The 16,665-nt window shown below is 46.5% G+C and overlaps 1 protein-coding gene across 2 annotated transcripts in view; it reads right to left on the bottom strand.

The window, feature by feature from the left end:
• Nucleotides 1-16,665, bottom strand: part of ITGB5 (integrin subunit beta 5) — a 154,970-nt gene that overhangs the window by 129,837 nt on the left and 8,468 nt on the right. The window contains exons 2-3 of one of the 2 annotated variants that reach the window (XM_019652235.1): nt 12,051-12,136; nt 736-940 (exon numbers count right to left, since the gene is read on the bottom strand). In XM_019652235.1, the coding sequence (XP_019507780.1) occupies nt 736-940; nt 12,051-12,136 (291 nt within the window). Of the gene's footprint in view, nt 1-735; nt 941-12,050; nt 12,137-16,665 lie in introns of those variants that run through there. The other variant, XM_019652246.1, reaches the window with a different exon arrangement.

Raw genomic sequence — 16,665 nt, 5'->3', positions numbered from 1 at the left:
AACTTGGGCCAGTGAAGCAACGTCCTCCACAACTAGACTGAAGAACAAAAGGACAGCAACTTGTCTGTTCCCCTTCCCCCAATTCCCCAGCGCTGTTTTATCCCCCAATTCCCCAATAAAAAATCTTTAAAAAAAAAAAAAAAAGACAGCAACTTGTCTGTTCCCCTTCCCCGAATCCCCAATAAAATCATATATATATGCATATATGTACAGCCTTCAAAAGGAAGGAAATTCTGACACATGCTACAACATGGATGAACCTTGAAGACCTTACGCTGAGTGAAATAAGCCAGATACCAAAGGACAAACTGTTATGAGTCCACTTGTCTGAGGTACCTAGAGCAGTCAAACTCAAAGAGACAGAAAGTGAAATGGTGCTTGCCAAGGGCTGCGGGGAAGAGGGAATGAGGAATATTGTTCAATGGGTATAGAGTTTTAGTTTGAGAAGATGCAAATGGTTCTGGAAATGGATGGTGCTGATGGTTGCACAACTCTATGAGTATACTTAATGCCACTGAACTATACAGTTAAAAATTGTAAAAATGGTAAATTTCATGTTACATATATTTTACCACATTTTAAAAACCACAAAGATATATCCTGTCCATCCACAGGGACCTTGATCTCCGCTTCCTGGAGTCTGACTCATGCCTTGCCATCACCCTCCCCTGGCTCTCGCCCTCAGTCTGCCCCGGCGCATTTTCCATTCACGTGTCCCATCTCAAGGGCACTGACCGGGCCGCAGGTTCACAGCAATCTCCTGTGGTGTCATCTGAATGACGTCGGAGCCCGCAGAGCTGGAGCCCTTGCTGCTGAGAGGCAGGCTCCGCAGGACCTGGGTGCTGCTGGCTGGGCTCTCAAACTCGCCTCCACAGCCGTTTCTGACCAGGTTTGCCCTCAAGTCACACCGGGAGATGACTGATCGCAGGCTGCCGAAGTCCTAGGCACAGAAACAGAGGAAGAGAGCAGGGGGCCGTCAGGGTGTCTCTCCAGAACGCCTTCAGTTGAAGAACCATCACCATCGGGTTGAACTTGAACCCTCTACATTCCATACTCATTGTTTGAAAATGGACAAATGATAGTCCCTATCCCAAATGCCTCACCAAATATTAGGAGGATTAACTGAGGGACCGGATATGAAAGCATTTTATACACTATAAATGCATAATAAAAATGTTTGGTTTCATGGTTTTGTGTGTGTGTGTTTTTTCCAGAACCCATCAGCTCCAAGTCAAGCAGTTGTCTCCAATACAGTTGTAGAGGGCACAGCTCCTCGGCCCATGTGGGAATTGAACAGGCAACCTTGGTGTTATGGGCCTGCACTCTAACTACCTGAGCTAACCGGCCATCCCGGTTTCATGGTTATTTTAATGGTCAAAATGCTCCTTTAAAAAAAATGTGTCTGTCTATATAATTAGCAGGAGAAAGTAACTGAAATGGTCCTAGTTTTATAACTAAAATTTTTTGGAAGATACTTATATAAGCGGTAGAGTAGTCATCACTTAGGCAATCAAGAGTTAACGTTTGAGCTGTTCATTCGTCTACTTTGCAGGCATTGGACATTGTACACCATTCTGGAGAATAATGTCTCAATATATGCATACACTGTACCCTTTGACCTAGAGGTCCACTCCTAGTAATTTGCCACAGGAAAATAATCAAAAGAAAGGGGAAACTCTATAAGAATATATCTACTGCAGTGTTATTTGGAACAGCATAATCTTATGAGCTTGTAAACCTAGATCCCTAAACCAAACAAAAAATACAGTATATAACCTCAGTAGATGACACAGGCATTACAAATAATTATGAAGGCTAAGTAGAAATTTCAAAACATTCATACTAAGAAAATAATCAGAAACTATAATTGTGTCTGCACTGGGATTCAAAAGAAAACTTTTAAAATGTAGTTGAAGAATTAGGGTCGAGGAACTAAAATGAAATTTTTCTTTTTATCTTTATTGTTGTTTGAACAATAAAGCCACACTGATAAGAAAAATATTTTTCTTAAGTTGAATGGAGCAGAAGGCTGAGTATCAGGATGACCCAACCTAATATGAGGCACCAAAAGTTTAGGCTATTAACTTTAAATTCATATACAGTAATACATTGGTTTGCGAGCATAATTCGTTCCGGAAACAAACTACTCGTATTGCCAGACATCACTTGTTTATCACGTTAAAATGTATTAGAAATGTTTGCTTGTCTTGCGGAACACTTGCCAACCACATTACTCACAATCCAAAGTTTTACTGTACTTTGTTTTAAAATAAGTACTGATCAGGGCCGGCCGAGTGGCGCATTGGTTAAGAACTGGCTTGGGACGCCAGAGAGCCCCGGTTCGGATCCCACATATGAGGGCCAGTGACACTGCCCTCCACAGCTAAGATGCTGAACAACAGCTCAACCTGGAGCTGGGCTGCCGTGAGTCGCTGGCGACAGCATAGGCTGCAGCCCCTGTGGCAGTGGGTTGCCATGGGCTACCGTATGTAGCCAGCAGCCAGCGTGAGCGGCCAGCAGCCGCAGTGAGCAGCCGTCCAGAAGCCGGCGACTGATCTGCATCGCCCGGGAAGAGCGCAATGACGGTGCCAACTTGGGCCAGTGAAGCAACGTCCTCCACAACTAGACTGAAGAACAAAACGACAGCAACTTGTCTGTTCCCCTTCCCCCAATTCCCCAGCACTGTTCCCATCTCCCCAATTCCCCAATAAAAATCTTTAAAAATAATAAAATAATAAAAAATAAAATAAGTACTGATCATTTTCCAGTAATGGCATTTTTAAATGGCAAAGCAAACCCAGGATTCTCTCTGAACACCCTTTCACTGGTGGGTGTGAAAACTATGATCACCTCTAGCTGGTGGGATGCCTGTGCTGTCCTCGATAATCCTTGTAATGGCTGGCTGCGTTAGGATGGCGATCCTCCTCTGCCCTCTGTAACACTTTCCCAGGAAGCCTCAGATGGGTCAAGTGTCCCTTGACTGCTGTGTTAGAAGCCAGGCTGCTGACAGAGGCACAAACATGCAGAGGGAGCCACCCTTCCTCATGGACTAGGATGCCCCAAGACTAGTCAATGTCTACAAGATACAAGACCAATAAGAACAAAGACTTTGTAGTACTTTTAAATAAGTAAAACCAGATGTGTTGCTCTGGGCCTCTGTGATAGTTTTTTGGGCTTTTGTGTGTGTGTGTTTATAACTGAATGGTGTTTTGTTTTGTTTTGTTTTGTTTTTTACTTTGTGTTCTGGACCCTTGGAGATCTTTCCTGTCAAAACCTCAGGGACCGCACCACAAGTCTAAGTGTCTCCACAGACCCTTGTGGAACAAGGTGAGGAACATAATTATTCTATCTTAAAATGATGATCCTTGAAATTATACAAGAACTCAAAGCTAAGGTTTCCAAAACTGGGTTCCAGGTGGTCAAATTTGGCTCTAGTGTAGCAATTCTAATGAAGAAGTAAAAAAGCACAGGGATAGGAGAGTCAACTTCCTGAGGGCCCCGCAGGTATGTCTGCTGTCTTGAGCTGTCAAAGCAGGGGTCTAATTAGCTGTCCAGAGTTGGAAGGGCGCAGGGGCTAGGCAATTTCTGAGTTTCTTGCTGACACACTGGGCCTTGCTGACAGCTCCCTCAACTCAAGAGCTGGTTGTCCTTGGCCCAGTTCTGATTGTCAAGGTGCACCTGTCTCACATAGTCTGGTGCAGATCCCCACCACCAGGTTGGCAAGAAAAGCATCTTCAGTCTCCCCAGTCTCTCCCATTGGTCCGGAGCAGCTTGCACTCTGGAGTAAAGTAAGTCACAGAGCCAATCTGCTTCACTCTAAGCAGGAGGCAGTTGCATGGCTTATCCACAGCCTCAGCCATTCGCTTTCAGGGTGGTCACTGAGATCATCCCCTACTGCCCGGACCTTCCTGGTCATTCTGCTCAAAGGGGTCTTTGACAGACACTACCAGTCCTTAATGGAGAGCCTGTACAGGGCCACCTACTGGTCAGGGAAGCTGTATCTGCTGGAATCATCAGGAGACTTCAAGTCCGGGTCATACTTCCAGGCCTGAAGAACTCAGAGACAGCCACACCCATGTCAATTACAACCTTATTTGTGTAGCTGGTTTTCCCAAGTGCACTCTTTAGAAGTTCTGAGGCTTCTTTAATCTCTAGGATGTAGGGAGCAAAGCCCCGTTCATTCCCCTCATTGGTGGCAGCTTTCCCTAGTTCTCCTTAATACCATCCTTTAAGGTTGTGGTAAGCCTCAGCTCCAATGTGCATGTCTTCCCTGCAGTCTGCTGCACTGGCAGGGAGGACCATGAACTCCTGCACTGTCACCTAGTTGCTGGCATGAGAAGTACCACTGACCACATTAAAACTGCAACTTGCAGGGTGACTTCAGAAGTGCCAATCAAGTCAGCAATGTGATGGGATAGGGAGCTCCCTTCTCAAAAGCTTCAGCTTTAAAAACAGCAAGAGACACCCTACTTGGCACATGCACCATATTTAGATTTACTCTTAGCGCCATTCATCTCTGTCACCAGATTGTCAAAATCTTATTGCACAAAGCTCAGTTTCTTGCTATTATACCTGGAGCAAGCCCAATGGTTTCACTGATATATTCAACAGCCATTGAGACATCTTTACCTATATATCGAATCTTGTCATTGTTCCAGAGCTTTAGGGCCTCAAAGATACCCGGTGAGCCACCTCTGGGTATGGGAGGTCTGAAGAACCTTTTGAGAGTAAGGTTGCTACTTCAACAGTGGGATCCTCACAAGAGCTGAAGGTCCCTCTGACATGGGGTGTGAAAACAGCCACAGTTAATTTCTAGCCATAGGTTCTCATTGCCCAAGAAAAGGCTGAAGAATGCTGCAGACCCCAAGGAGTGTTAACCCCACAAGCCCAAGAACTTCTCCTATTCCTCTGAGCTCCTTTCGAGGTATTTTAATTTTAAACAAGGACATATGCATATTTAAAGTGAAGAAAACAAAACCACAGAGACCAGAGGCATATACTGGGATGATTATGACCTTCCAGATACACAAAAGTTATAGAGACAATGTCTCAATATCTACATTTCCAAGCTCCAAATTCAGTGAGTGCGATGTCCCAAATTATACACCCTTGGAGAAAAGGAAGACTTGTGATTGAGACTCCTCACATGAATGACTTCGTGATGTCTAATATGTTAGGGGCCTTCAGATCCCAGAGACCTGACATGCAACCCTTTGCCAGGTATCGGAATACAGCAAGTTTCAAAGGGAATTCACCTTGGATGTATCGTCTGATGCCAGCCCCTCACTTCTGTGGGTGAAGAATCAGAGGCCAATATGCCTGAATTCATGTCTAAGTTCACCTGAGAAGTTTAGACTCATCTAGCCTCAGCTTCTCAGACCCAAGTTCTGTGTTCTTTGCATCATCATCTGCTTCCCATCTCAGCCAAGGTCATTGCTGAATTCTGAAGCAGGAAATTAACTCTGGGCCCACAGATTCCATCCCTCTAAATTTAGTACAGTTTACCCTTGAACAACACAGGTTTGAACTATAGGGGTTCACTTATACGCAGATGTTTTTCAATAAATACTATACAAGGTATGATCAAACAATACGGTGAATATTTAAATTTTAAAAAGTTGTTATAGTAAAAGACACATTGCCATTCATCCCCCTCAAAATACTCCCTCTTGCTTTAAACACACTTATCCCATTGTTCTTGCCACTTTTTGAAGCAGTTCTGGAAGTCCTCTTCCGTGAGTGTCTTTAGTTGCACTGTTGTGGCTGTCTCGATGTCCTGAATCATTTTGACTTTGGGGAAGAGCCAGAAGTTGCACGGTGCCAGATCCAGTGAATAAGATGGATGAGGACACAGTGTAATGTTTTTATTTGACAGAAACTGCCGTACACCAGAAGTGATGTGTGACACGGAGCATTGTCATGATGGAGGATAATTTACATACGGCACACTTTAAAACACACCTTCTCTCAACCGTAGCTCACACCCAACTGACTGCACTGAGCAAACTGAAACTTGTCACACACTGTTACTAAGGTTTGACACACTGCCTCCTGTATTGAAAACCCCTGCTTTTCTGTTGGATGGCCCTCGGCAGCAGCATTCACTGTATTTTGTGATCACAACAGAAAGGCTCCATGTCACGCACCATTTTTGGTACGGCCATTTCTGTGAAATAAAAACATTACGGTGTGTCCTCATCCACCTTATTCACTGGATCTGGCACAGTGAGACTTCTGGCTCTTCCCCAAAGTCAAATGATTCAGGACATCAAGGCAGCCATGACAGTACAACTAAAGACACAAAACAAGATTTCCAGAACTGCTTCAGAAAGTGACAAGAACAATGAGATAAGTTTGTTCCAAGTGAGAGAGAGCATGTTGAGGGGAAACAATGGCAATGTGCCTTTTACTGTAATAAATTTTTTAAATTTAAACATTCACCATATTTTTTATCATACCTCATAAATCTATTTTCTCTCCCTTATGATTTTCTTAATAACATTTTCCTTTTTCTAGCTTACTTTATTGCAAGAATACAGTATACAATACATACGACATATAAAATATGGGTTAATCGACTGTTTATATTATCACTAAGGCTTCCTTCCGGTCAACAGTTAGGGTATTAGTTAAGTTTTTGGAGAGTCAAAAGTTATGTGCAGATTTTTGACTGTGCATGGGTTCGGCACCCCGTTGATCAAGGATTAACAGTATTTCCTTGCTGCCTCAAATGCAGAGATCTTCCTGCCAACTGTCAAACTTGGAGGATAAATGCCCTTCTGATGCAGAAAAATGGGTACAGAAAGAGGGGGATACTTCATCTCCACATGGAAAAATGGAAACTAGCTTCAGGATGGGCTTCTGAGGAGGCACCGCTCAGCTGCTTGCAGGTGCTCAGCGCTGGAAGAGGTGTGAGTTTCTGAAGGAGGCCCCTGCCCATGGTCTCCAGAAACACCATCATCAACTCTCCAAAGGACTCATGGAAGGTAAGTGCATTACAGGCAGATTACCAAGAGAAGCAACAGGATGGGAACAGGAACTTGAAACATCTTTTAGGGCTTTTTGTCACTATGTGGTAATAATATAAAAAAAGGAGGTGTTCCAAATTTAAATCCTTTTAATTTGTTACAAGACTGCTGTTTTCACCTTGTCATACCTGACCCTCTCTACTCCCTCTATCCGGTATTAGTAGAGGACATAATGTGGTTTAGTGTTTGTTGTAACATTGTAACACCTAATCCCTGCGCACTTTGTTAATCAAAGTCTCTTTTCCTGCCGGGAAGGCCAGTGCTTGGCTGGCTCTCAGCACAGGAGTCGCACATCTTCATCTCTGCCAATGCATTCGGGTTTGTCTGTCTGTGCCACCCCAGTCATTACGTTATCTGCAGACCACCCTGCCTACTGAAGGCTAACACTAAAAAAGATGTGGGTGGTTGTTCTGAGGGAAAGACGGATTTTTGTTTGTTTGAAACTGCAGATCCTGGGAGAAGAGGAACCCAAGCAGGAAAGGAGGCAGGCAGGCACAGTCCATGGAATGAAGAGGAAAGCAGCAAACTGGTAAACACGCAGAGAGCCTGGCAGAGACTGGGCACAGGCAGGAAGCTGGTTGTCCTCTGAGGCTGGCCTTTCTCCTGGGATATGACTGGGCCAGGCCCTCTGACCTGCCAAAGCTGCAGCCCTGGCTTGGCAGAGCCCTGGTGAGTTTGGGGCAGTGAGAGGGAGGAATGAAGGGAAGTGATGCCATCCTAAATCTGTGCACCAGCCACAACTACCACGTGCACTTCCTGCCTGAGGACAGAGAAATTCCTCTGTCAGCTCTTAGTCAGTTCACTTAATGCACTAAACAAATACTTAAGAAGCATCTATAATAGACCAAGATTATTCCTTTCATGACCACAAAGAAATGTGCTCTCAAAAAATCTATATTTTATTGTGAGCTGGACTAAATGCTCTTTTTTTTTCATTTCTTCCCAGCTCAAAGGAAAGTACAGGTAACGTCTCCTCTACGTTCCCTGCCACCGTCATTTCACAGAAGGTCCAGTTGTCCCGTCTTGCTTCCCAGCCTCCAATGCGTCTCCTTCCTCACGTTCCTGCCTCCAGTCCTGCTGACCCCTTCATTCCCCCTTCTCCACGTCCACCTCCAAGGCCAAGAGCCTTCCCTCCAGCCCAGGCTTCCCTCAGTCTCCTTCCACGCCCGGTCCTGTCTCCACCCATCAAAATGCCACAGGCTTCCCTATTCTCCCTATGGGATTTCAGCTTTCACGGGACAGGACAGCCTTGCCTACCTGGTCCTTCTCCGTCTAGTTTCTCAGCAGCCTGTACTGCCCATGGCCACATCACGTAAGGGTGACTCACTTCCACACCCTCCAGCCTCCAGCCTCCCCCAGCCCTGAGCACACTCTCCTGGCCTGCCTTGGCCTCCTCTCCTGCTCCCACCAGCCCTACTTTCTGTCCCACAGGGAACACAGGTCTCTCAGCCCGGCCCACTCCTCCTCAACCCCTGTCCTCCTGCGAGGCCTCCCTGCCTCCAGCACAGGCTGCTGGTCCACAAACCCCATCCTCCCTTCCTTCCTGGGCACACAGCTAGATGAAGCATCCCAGTTCCCGTCCCATTCTCGTTGCACTTGGGCATCGCGATGTGACTGGGTTTTATGCAGGAAAAAGTGGGTGGAAGTAATGTCAGCTGCCCCGAGGCCTTGCCATAAAAGCATCCATACGCATTCATCCCTGCACGTTCGCTCCTCCTTACAGCTAGCTGGGTTGTAACACTTACTATCTTAGAGCAGAGGCAAATTTCCACTTAAAAAGAAAAATGCAGGACAAACATCAAGACTAAGCTGCCTGAGTTTGCTGTGTGTTTTATGCTGTGCAGTTCATACAGCACCCCAAGTGTTCAAGCCAGCCAAGAAGCAGGGGTCAAGGCTGGCTAGAATAGCCCAGGGACAGGGGTGTCACAAAGGACAAGGGATAGGGCCTGAGGTGTGCAGCGCAGCCAGGTGAGGACAGGCAGTCCCCTACACAGCCTCATCTCAGAGTAGGGAGAGTCCGGCAACTCCGGTCTTGAAGCCAGAGAGTCAGTCTGAAGCTGCCAGGTAAACTATAGTTAGGAAACAAAGAGCGGAGAGCTGGGTTCACGGGGCCATCCAGCAAAGCCGTGCTGAGAGAGGCAGCACGCAACGAGGACCCTGGCTGACGCCAACTTGATACCTGTGGGAGAATACAGGTATGGGAGGACAGGCTGATTAGAGAAGGTGGAATTAGGTTACAAGGGGTGTTGAATGTAAGGAGTCCCCACCCCCACCTCAAGTAAAATAAGGAGGCCATTGTGGGATCTAAAGCAGGGGAGTCCTGACGGAATGTGTGCTGGGATTAATCCATGGTGGCATGCAGGACAAGGTGCCTGCAGCTCAGACTCTACAGAACACACTGGTTAGGGGCCTGGCCCTCTATGGCCGTCTGCGTGGTCCAGGCCCTCAATATACACATACATCATATGCTTTTGGCTGATCTACACCTTACTTCTAGGATGATGTCACGGGATGTATCGTCAGGAAGGTACTCGGCCACAATTATTCTGTCTTGCTAAGGAACAGGGGTTGACCGAACTCTCCTGAACTCTCCAGCCCCAGCTCCCTGAAACGCACTCAAGCCCTGGGGGAAAGTTGACTCCCCAAGAGGATGGGAAGCAACATTCCAGTGCAGGCATCATAGGAAGTTCTTGAGCCGAGCAAGAGGCTCTGTCTAAGCACAGAGGGAGCCCAGAGGGAACCCACGTGCAGGCTGGGACAATGATATGCTCCTCGGAATAATGTCATTCACTGCCACTATCAGGACTCAGACTCGTGGAAGTGCTAACATAAGAAAGGAAGAAATCTAAGGTAGACACCTGATCCTGGTGTCCAGATCTCACTGCCCACATTTCACTAGAAAATAATCATCGATGCCAATAGCAGTGTGCTGGGTAACTCTCACCCAGTCAGTCCTTCAGGAGGCTCAGTTCATCAGCAGTCTCCTCCATGCACCCTCTCTTGCAGTGATCTCATTTTATACTCGCAATAACACCGGAGGGTGGGAACTGTCTTATTCATTTTACATATTAAGAAACCAAGAGTATATCATGGCAAAACTGGGATTTTAATTTTGGTTTTCTAACTCCATGTCTTTTTAGCAGGCCTCTTTTATCAAATATGAATTCCTGCCAGATTCTTGGCTAGATCTGGGGAATGCCACGATGAATAAGACATAGTTTAGGTTTTCAAGAAAATGATGGTTTAGTTGGTAAGAACCATGAAAACAAATGATCAGACTTGTAAGTGCACTTATAAGTGCGCAGAGTATGAGGAGACAAGGAAGTGGTCATGGCCTGCACATGCAGACATGCAATAAATAGCCACCCAATGAACTCCTTCAATATTTACTGAGCAACTACTATGTGTCAGGCACCATTGTGAGTGCTGGGGTTTACAGAGGTGAAAAATACAGATAAAAATCCTGCCCTGGTGAATATTCTGGTGAAAAAAAAATTACATTTTCACATCAAATGAATGGACAAGTGTACAGACAAATGGATGGATGGATGGATGGATGGACAGATGTGTCTGAGGAAAAACCATGGAAGTCTTTATAGAGTAAATAGGGCTTGAACTGATTCTTGAAAACTAGAAGACAAGGTGTTGCTCAGGGGAAGATGGAGAATGCCAGAAGGCTCTGCAGGAGAAGGTGCAGCACAGGGAAAACCACGAGGGTGTTCACCCGTCAGGGCTCTCTGGCTCACGTACTGGGGGCAGGAAAGGGGTGATGGTGGGGAGGCAGGCAGGGGCCACAGAACTTGGATTTGTCCTGCGGGTCATAGAGAACCATGAAAGGTTTTAAAGAAATGTCCATGACAAAGATTCTAATTAAGGACGTGTTTCGATATTGGGAAGATTCCTCTCTTAGAATACTTGTGTCGTGGTCGTCTTACTCTGCTAGCAGGAATTCTAGAGCAGTCACAGGTAAGAGGCAGTGACGCCTGAGGGCTCAGGCTCAGAGGCCCAAGAAGCCAGACTCAAACCCTAGCTTCGGAACATCGTGAGGCCTTGAAACAGCCACTTTATCTTTCTGAGCCTCGGCTTTTTATCAATAAACCAGGTATATTACCACTCACCTGACAAAGCAGTAGTGAGGATTAAAGATACGATATACAAAGTATGTGGCATCTAGTAGAGGATGCCCACAAGATCACTTAGCCATTGCTGGCTGAAGAAATCCGTAGCCCTCTGACGCTGCTTCATGGCAAAGGAACCTGGTCTCCTGAGGGCACCACACTCTCAATCTCAGAGGCTGGGCCAGTCCAAAACGGCTGGTCTGGGGCTCTCTCAAAAAGAGTCATAATGGTGCACTAGTGCAAGAAGGGTTTATGCCCCATGGTTCTTACAACAGTTTAGAAAACTGACCCAGAAATTTCCTCCAAGATAGGAAGTTTAGAAATTGATCATTTCCCAATGAGCCCACCAACCTTGATATTTGTATTGCTTTAGTGACAGCAATCTGCCTATCACCACCCACGCTTACACTCTTTCCTGTAGGGCTTGAAGACACAGCAGCCATTATTTTTAAATAACATCATTCTCTAAAGGTCAGCTCATGACATTCACCCTCAAATAAGCTACGCTCAGATGACCAGCATCCATCAGCACGCTACCAACCCAGGGATGTTTTGAATCGTTATGCAACAAGCTCACTTCACAAACTCAGGTCTCTGACTAAATAGCAGAAAATTATACAAGAGTCATAATGGGTTCCCCCACAAAAGGGAAGGAAGGCCTTGGTTCCCTAAAACAGGATTAAAACTTTCAATACCCTCTAGAGACCCAGTTTAGCTTATCATGTTATAAAAACGCAGCTTCTCTCTTGTCATTGCCCTGGGACAAAGAGGAAGAGGCAGCCTGCAGAATCAGCACACATTTTTTTCTGGATAGCCAACTTGTGTGCGGTGGTGTATGTAGCCCACGTCCTCCCCGCCCCCACAGCATTCCTTCCCGGCTTCCTCCCCTCCCCCACCCACATACCTCTTTGGAGCACCAGGCACATTTTGGGTGGATTAGCAGACATTCTTCACAAGAGGTGGCACTTCCACTGGTGCATATGTTGAGACCTTCAAAGCAAGATAAAGATGCACTAATTAGTTCCCGGCCATAAACCTTATTGATGAGGCCTCTGAATGGAGTGGGAGGAGGAGTCACATCCTATTTTAACAGGGGGCATCAGCAAGGCTGAAGGGTGCAGGCCCCAGTGCTAATTGCAGGTTAAGGCTCATTGGGCTGAAGCTAAACGCTGCACTTTGTGAAGCACCCACCGAGCATGCACACTTGTGTTAGCAACTCCGATTTCTTCTGCCGGGCCCACTTGGATTTCCACCCCCTTCCCCATAACTGACGGCAAATTCTCCCTCACTGAGGGGGAACAAGACCCCTTTACACTTAGTCCAGACGAAATGACACAAAAAGGAAAAAACAAGAAAAAAGAGCGGGGGAGCCAGGAGAAGAAGAACATATTGGCCTCCCGCAGGCCTAAGAAAAGAAAATCCTAAACCAGGTGCTATCACACCAAACCCACAATGAACCAAAAGAAGTCAGCACAGCCCTTAAAGGAGAATGTAGCCCAGGAATATAATGCTGGATTCAGAGAAAGGAAATTCGTTAATTCAATGTATCTACTAGTAGGTCAAGTAAGAAAAAACCATATCATCACCTCCGTAAGTATTGTAAACGCATTTGATCAAATTCAAAACCCATCCGTGATTAAAAAAAGAAAAAAATCAGAAAGTAAGATTCTTCTTTGTTGTTCTAAAAGTTACTTAATTTAAACCCAGCCCAGTCCCCGCCTCCTATTAACCTGGGAGGGGTCTCCTGAGGCAGGCTCCATTGGTGTTGAGGTTAATTTAAATCCATTGTCCCCACTGCTCTCCTCACCCCCACCTCCCTAAACCCTCCCCCCATCCTCCCCTCCTGCCCCACCTCAGCAGAGATATCCTTGCCGAAACGTATCCCTTTTTTCCCCTTCCTCTCTGAAACATCAGGACAGATTTCTTTGACCAAGAGCAGAACTTGTTGGTTTTTCTCTGAATGAAAATGGCTCTGTTCAGTCCTCAACACAAACAGACCCGCTGGTCTCTCCTGGCTGTTGCCTGGATGCACACTGGATGGATGGAAAAGGAAAACCAAGGGCCACCAGCCCTAGGAAGAAGGACTCAGACCATAAGAGGGGGGAAAAAAGTTGAAAAGATGAAAAAAGGGAGCGTGGAGGAGAAAATATAGGGAGGTGGAGGTTGTTCCCTTTCTGCACTAAACACCATAACAACATTTATTGTAAAGCATCTTGAAACTCTAACACTTCTCTAATTTGTTCATTTTAACTCCTTGCTTTTCCTTTGTCGCATGCTCCCCGGAAGGCCATTCACTGCCAATATCAGGACGTCAGACTTGTGGACATACTAACACAAGAAAGGAAGAAACCTACAGTAGACAATTGATTCTGGTGTCTGCATTGGTAAAAACCCACAGAAACTGGGTGACACAGGAAGCTATATTGTATCACCCCAAGGGGCACTAGAGAGGTAAGAATGGTAGCTGCAATAGAAGGGAGGAGAAACCGCCGGGCCTGAGTTGCTGGGAAGAAAGGAAAGGTGGCTTTGAGGGTAGAAACAATAGTTTCCACCAACCAGAGACCCAAACCCTCAACCCTGAGCCCCTCGTTCACTAAGCCATCACCCTGCCTCACACCCACGGAGCTGGGGGACCCAACGCAGGCATTGCTCAGACACCTTCTCATTGCCAGACCTGCAGCAGCACCACCTGGGTACACCACTGGGCTCAGGACACATTTTCCAGGAGAAACAAACTGGGACCAACCACCATGCATAACTTCATTTGAGCGGGAAGAGCCCGTCCCGGGTCCGAACACTGACCGCGAGTCTTAGAATCCAGCTCACCGGGAATTGCGCCTCCCTGCCTCCTGCTCCTAGTGACTTTTTTTTTTTTTAAAGATTTTTTGGGGAATTGGGGGAAGGGGGACAGACAAGTTGCTGTCGTTTTGTTCTTCAGTCTAGTTGTGGAGGACGATGCTTCACTGGCCCAAGTTGGCACCATCATTGCGCTCTTCTCGGGCGAGGCAGATCAGTCACCGGCTTCTGGACGGCCGCTCATACGGCTGCTGGCCGCTCACGCTGGCTGCTGGCTACACACGGTAGCCCATGGCAACCCACTGCCACAGGGGCTGCAGCCTACGTCGTCGCCACTGGCGACTCATGGCAGCCCAGCTCCAGGTTGAGCTGTTGTTCAGCATCTTAGCTGTGGAGGGCAGTGTCACTGGCCCTCATATGTGGGATCTGAACCGGGGTCCTCTGGTGTCCCAAGCCAGCTCTTAACCAATGCGCCACTCGGCCGGCCCTGTAGTGACTTTTAAATAGGCACTTAAGCCTTTAAAAAAAAGAAACGCGTGCAGGAAAAAGAATTTCAAAATGCCAGTTCCATTTTTGGTCAACTTCCCTTACCTGTCAGAAACCATTATCTGAGGGGGTAAAAATCAAATCTAGAATGAAAGTGCCGTTCCTCCTGCTCTCCCCAACCTCCTCAAATAGAAACTCGGCCCTTGGGGCCTGTCATTGGCTTTGATCTACAAAATCATTTCCACAAAATCATGGAACTTACAGAATCTGGGAGCTAAAAATGTTTCAGCTAAAGATGAGCTAGTCAAGTCGCTTCATGTTATAGATGAAAACATGAGAAAAAGTAAGTGACTTGAAACAAGGAGCCCAGTCTACAAGAAAGAGGTCAGAAAGGGTGCTGGCGGGCAACTGCCCACATCAGGAACTTGCCTGGTGGTCTCTGCACCACCCCTGACTCAGGGACGTGTGACTCAGGGATGTGACCAGCGAGTTCCAGTGTTGTGGAGAAGATCTCCAACAGACCTTGGGTCAGAAGGGAACTTGAGACCAGACGTCTCATTTACATCTCTGCTCCAATCCACATAAATCCACAAACATCACTTTCTGATTACCAGGGCCTCCTCATCCCTGAGCTCTGGGAACTTGAAGTGGGGTGAGGGGGTGGGGGGTGCTCTCCAGGTCAAGGCAATAAAGGTTCCTCTGTTCTGACCCAGATCAGACTGGGCTCTGGTCCTCTGCTTTTTTCAGCCTAAAAGACCTTGGACATAACACTGAAGAGGCCCAAAGGATATAACAAACATCTGGTACGAAAACGTACTGAATTGTAAAATATTCATCTGCTGCATTGCTAATTGTTTCTATTTTATTATTACACATTCACATGCAATAGTAAAGTAGATTCACTATGCTCAAAGTGATTCCTCTAGAATTAGGTTGCTGTTGGGACAAATTCAAATGCAAGAAAACCTACATACTAGGCATGCCAAGCACTGGACGAGAGGATGCTAGAGGTACAGAGATGAATGACCCGGGCCTGCCAGGTACCAGGTAGCACACTGGTACTCCGGGAACCAGTGGCATAGGCTTGTGTGTTGACGTGTGTCATAGCGCCAGAGTTACTCCCTTTGGCATCTCTCCTCTCTCCACCTATTAATATTTCAGAGAGTTTGGATTTGGCTGGATGAGTCACTCGGCACCAATAGCATTTTGAAAGGAAAGCAATGAAAATAAAGCTAAACAACTGGAGTTCACAAATGTCAGGAGTGTTGTGTTGAGGTCATGGAAATAGGCACTAGCAGCCCAGACGACAGCCACATCTTTTCTTAGCTGCTGTTTGCATAGTGACTATTCCCAACTCAACTCCAACTGCCTGCGGCTCTTACTGTCTCTGAAGCCGGGGTTTACTGCAAACCGTAATCTAAAAATAGGCTCTCCTTCCAAAACTCATTGACTCACCCCTCTCTTTCATCAATCATATGCAGGCAGCCATCATGTTTGGCCAATCATTCCTTCAAGATGTATGAACTGTTTCTCCCAATCCAACCCCTCCTGCCTGCTCCCTCCAACCCCATGCAGTCCAAGCCAGGCCCTACACAGATTCCTGCAGTAGTCTCCTGGCTCACCTCCCTCCATTCAGCCTCTCCCCACTCCTGTCCACCCCACATGTCAAGGTCACACTAAAGCACAGATCCAGTAGTTGGAATTTCCCAATCTAAAACATTCAGTTGGATAACAGAAGTGAGTGCTAAGCGGGAATGGCCCTACTGGTGGGGGAGAGAGAAGAGGTGACACTATTCAGCTGGGGTGGTGGGAAAAGCATGACAAACATATAGGGTGTACACCCACCCTGGAAAGCACATGAACAATGACAGATCATGATATTTGGGACAGTTAATGTCTGTGCCATCACCTTCATGATACAAGTAAAGTCAGGCTAGAGAAACGCAGTCCTGAATTATATTGTAGTCATTGTTTTCTCATGACTTTTCCAACAACCCAATATGTAGTCATTGGTCTAAAGCTGTTACCATGAAATGGAAATACATCCTAGGAAGGATCTATCTCGGTCGGTTCACATCCTAGACTGCCTTTCTAAACATCAGGTATCTACAGAACTCTCAACAATGTCAGCTTTATAGACATGACTTGTTTTTTTAAAGATTTTTATTGGGGAATTGGGGGATGGGAACAGCACTGGGGAATTGGGGGAAGGGGAACAGACAAGTTGCTGTCCTTTT

This window comes from Hipposideros armiger, unplaced genomic scaffold (genome assembly GCF_001890085.2).
Source record: "Hipposideros armiger isolate ML-2016 unplaced genomic scaffold, ASM189008v1 scaffold_8, whole genome shotgun sequence".
In the NCBI taxonomy this organism is placed as follows: domain Eukaryota; kingdom Metazoa; phylum Chordata; class Mammalia; order Chiroptera; family Hipposideridae; genus Hipposideros; species Hipposideros armiger.
Note: the sequence above shows the minus strand (reverse complement) of the source record. Positions and strands in the feature narration are given on the sequence as shown.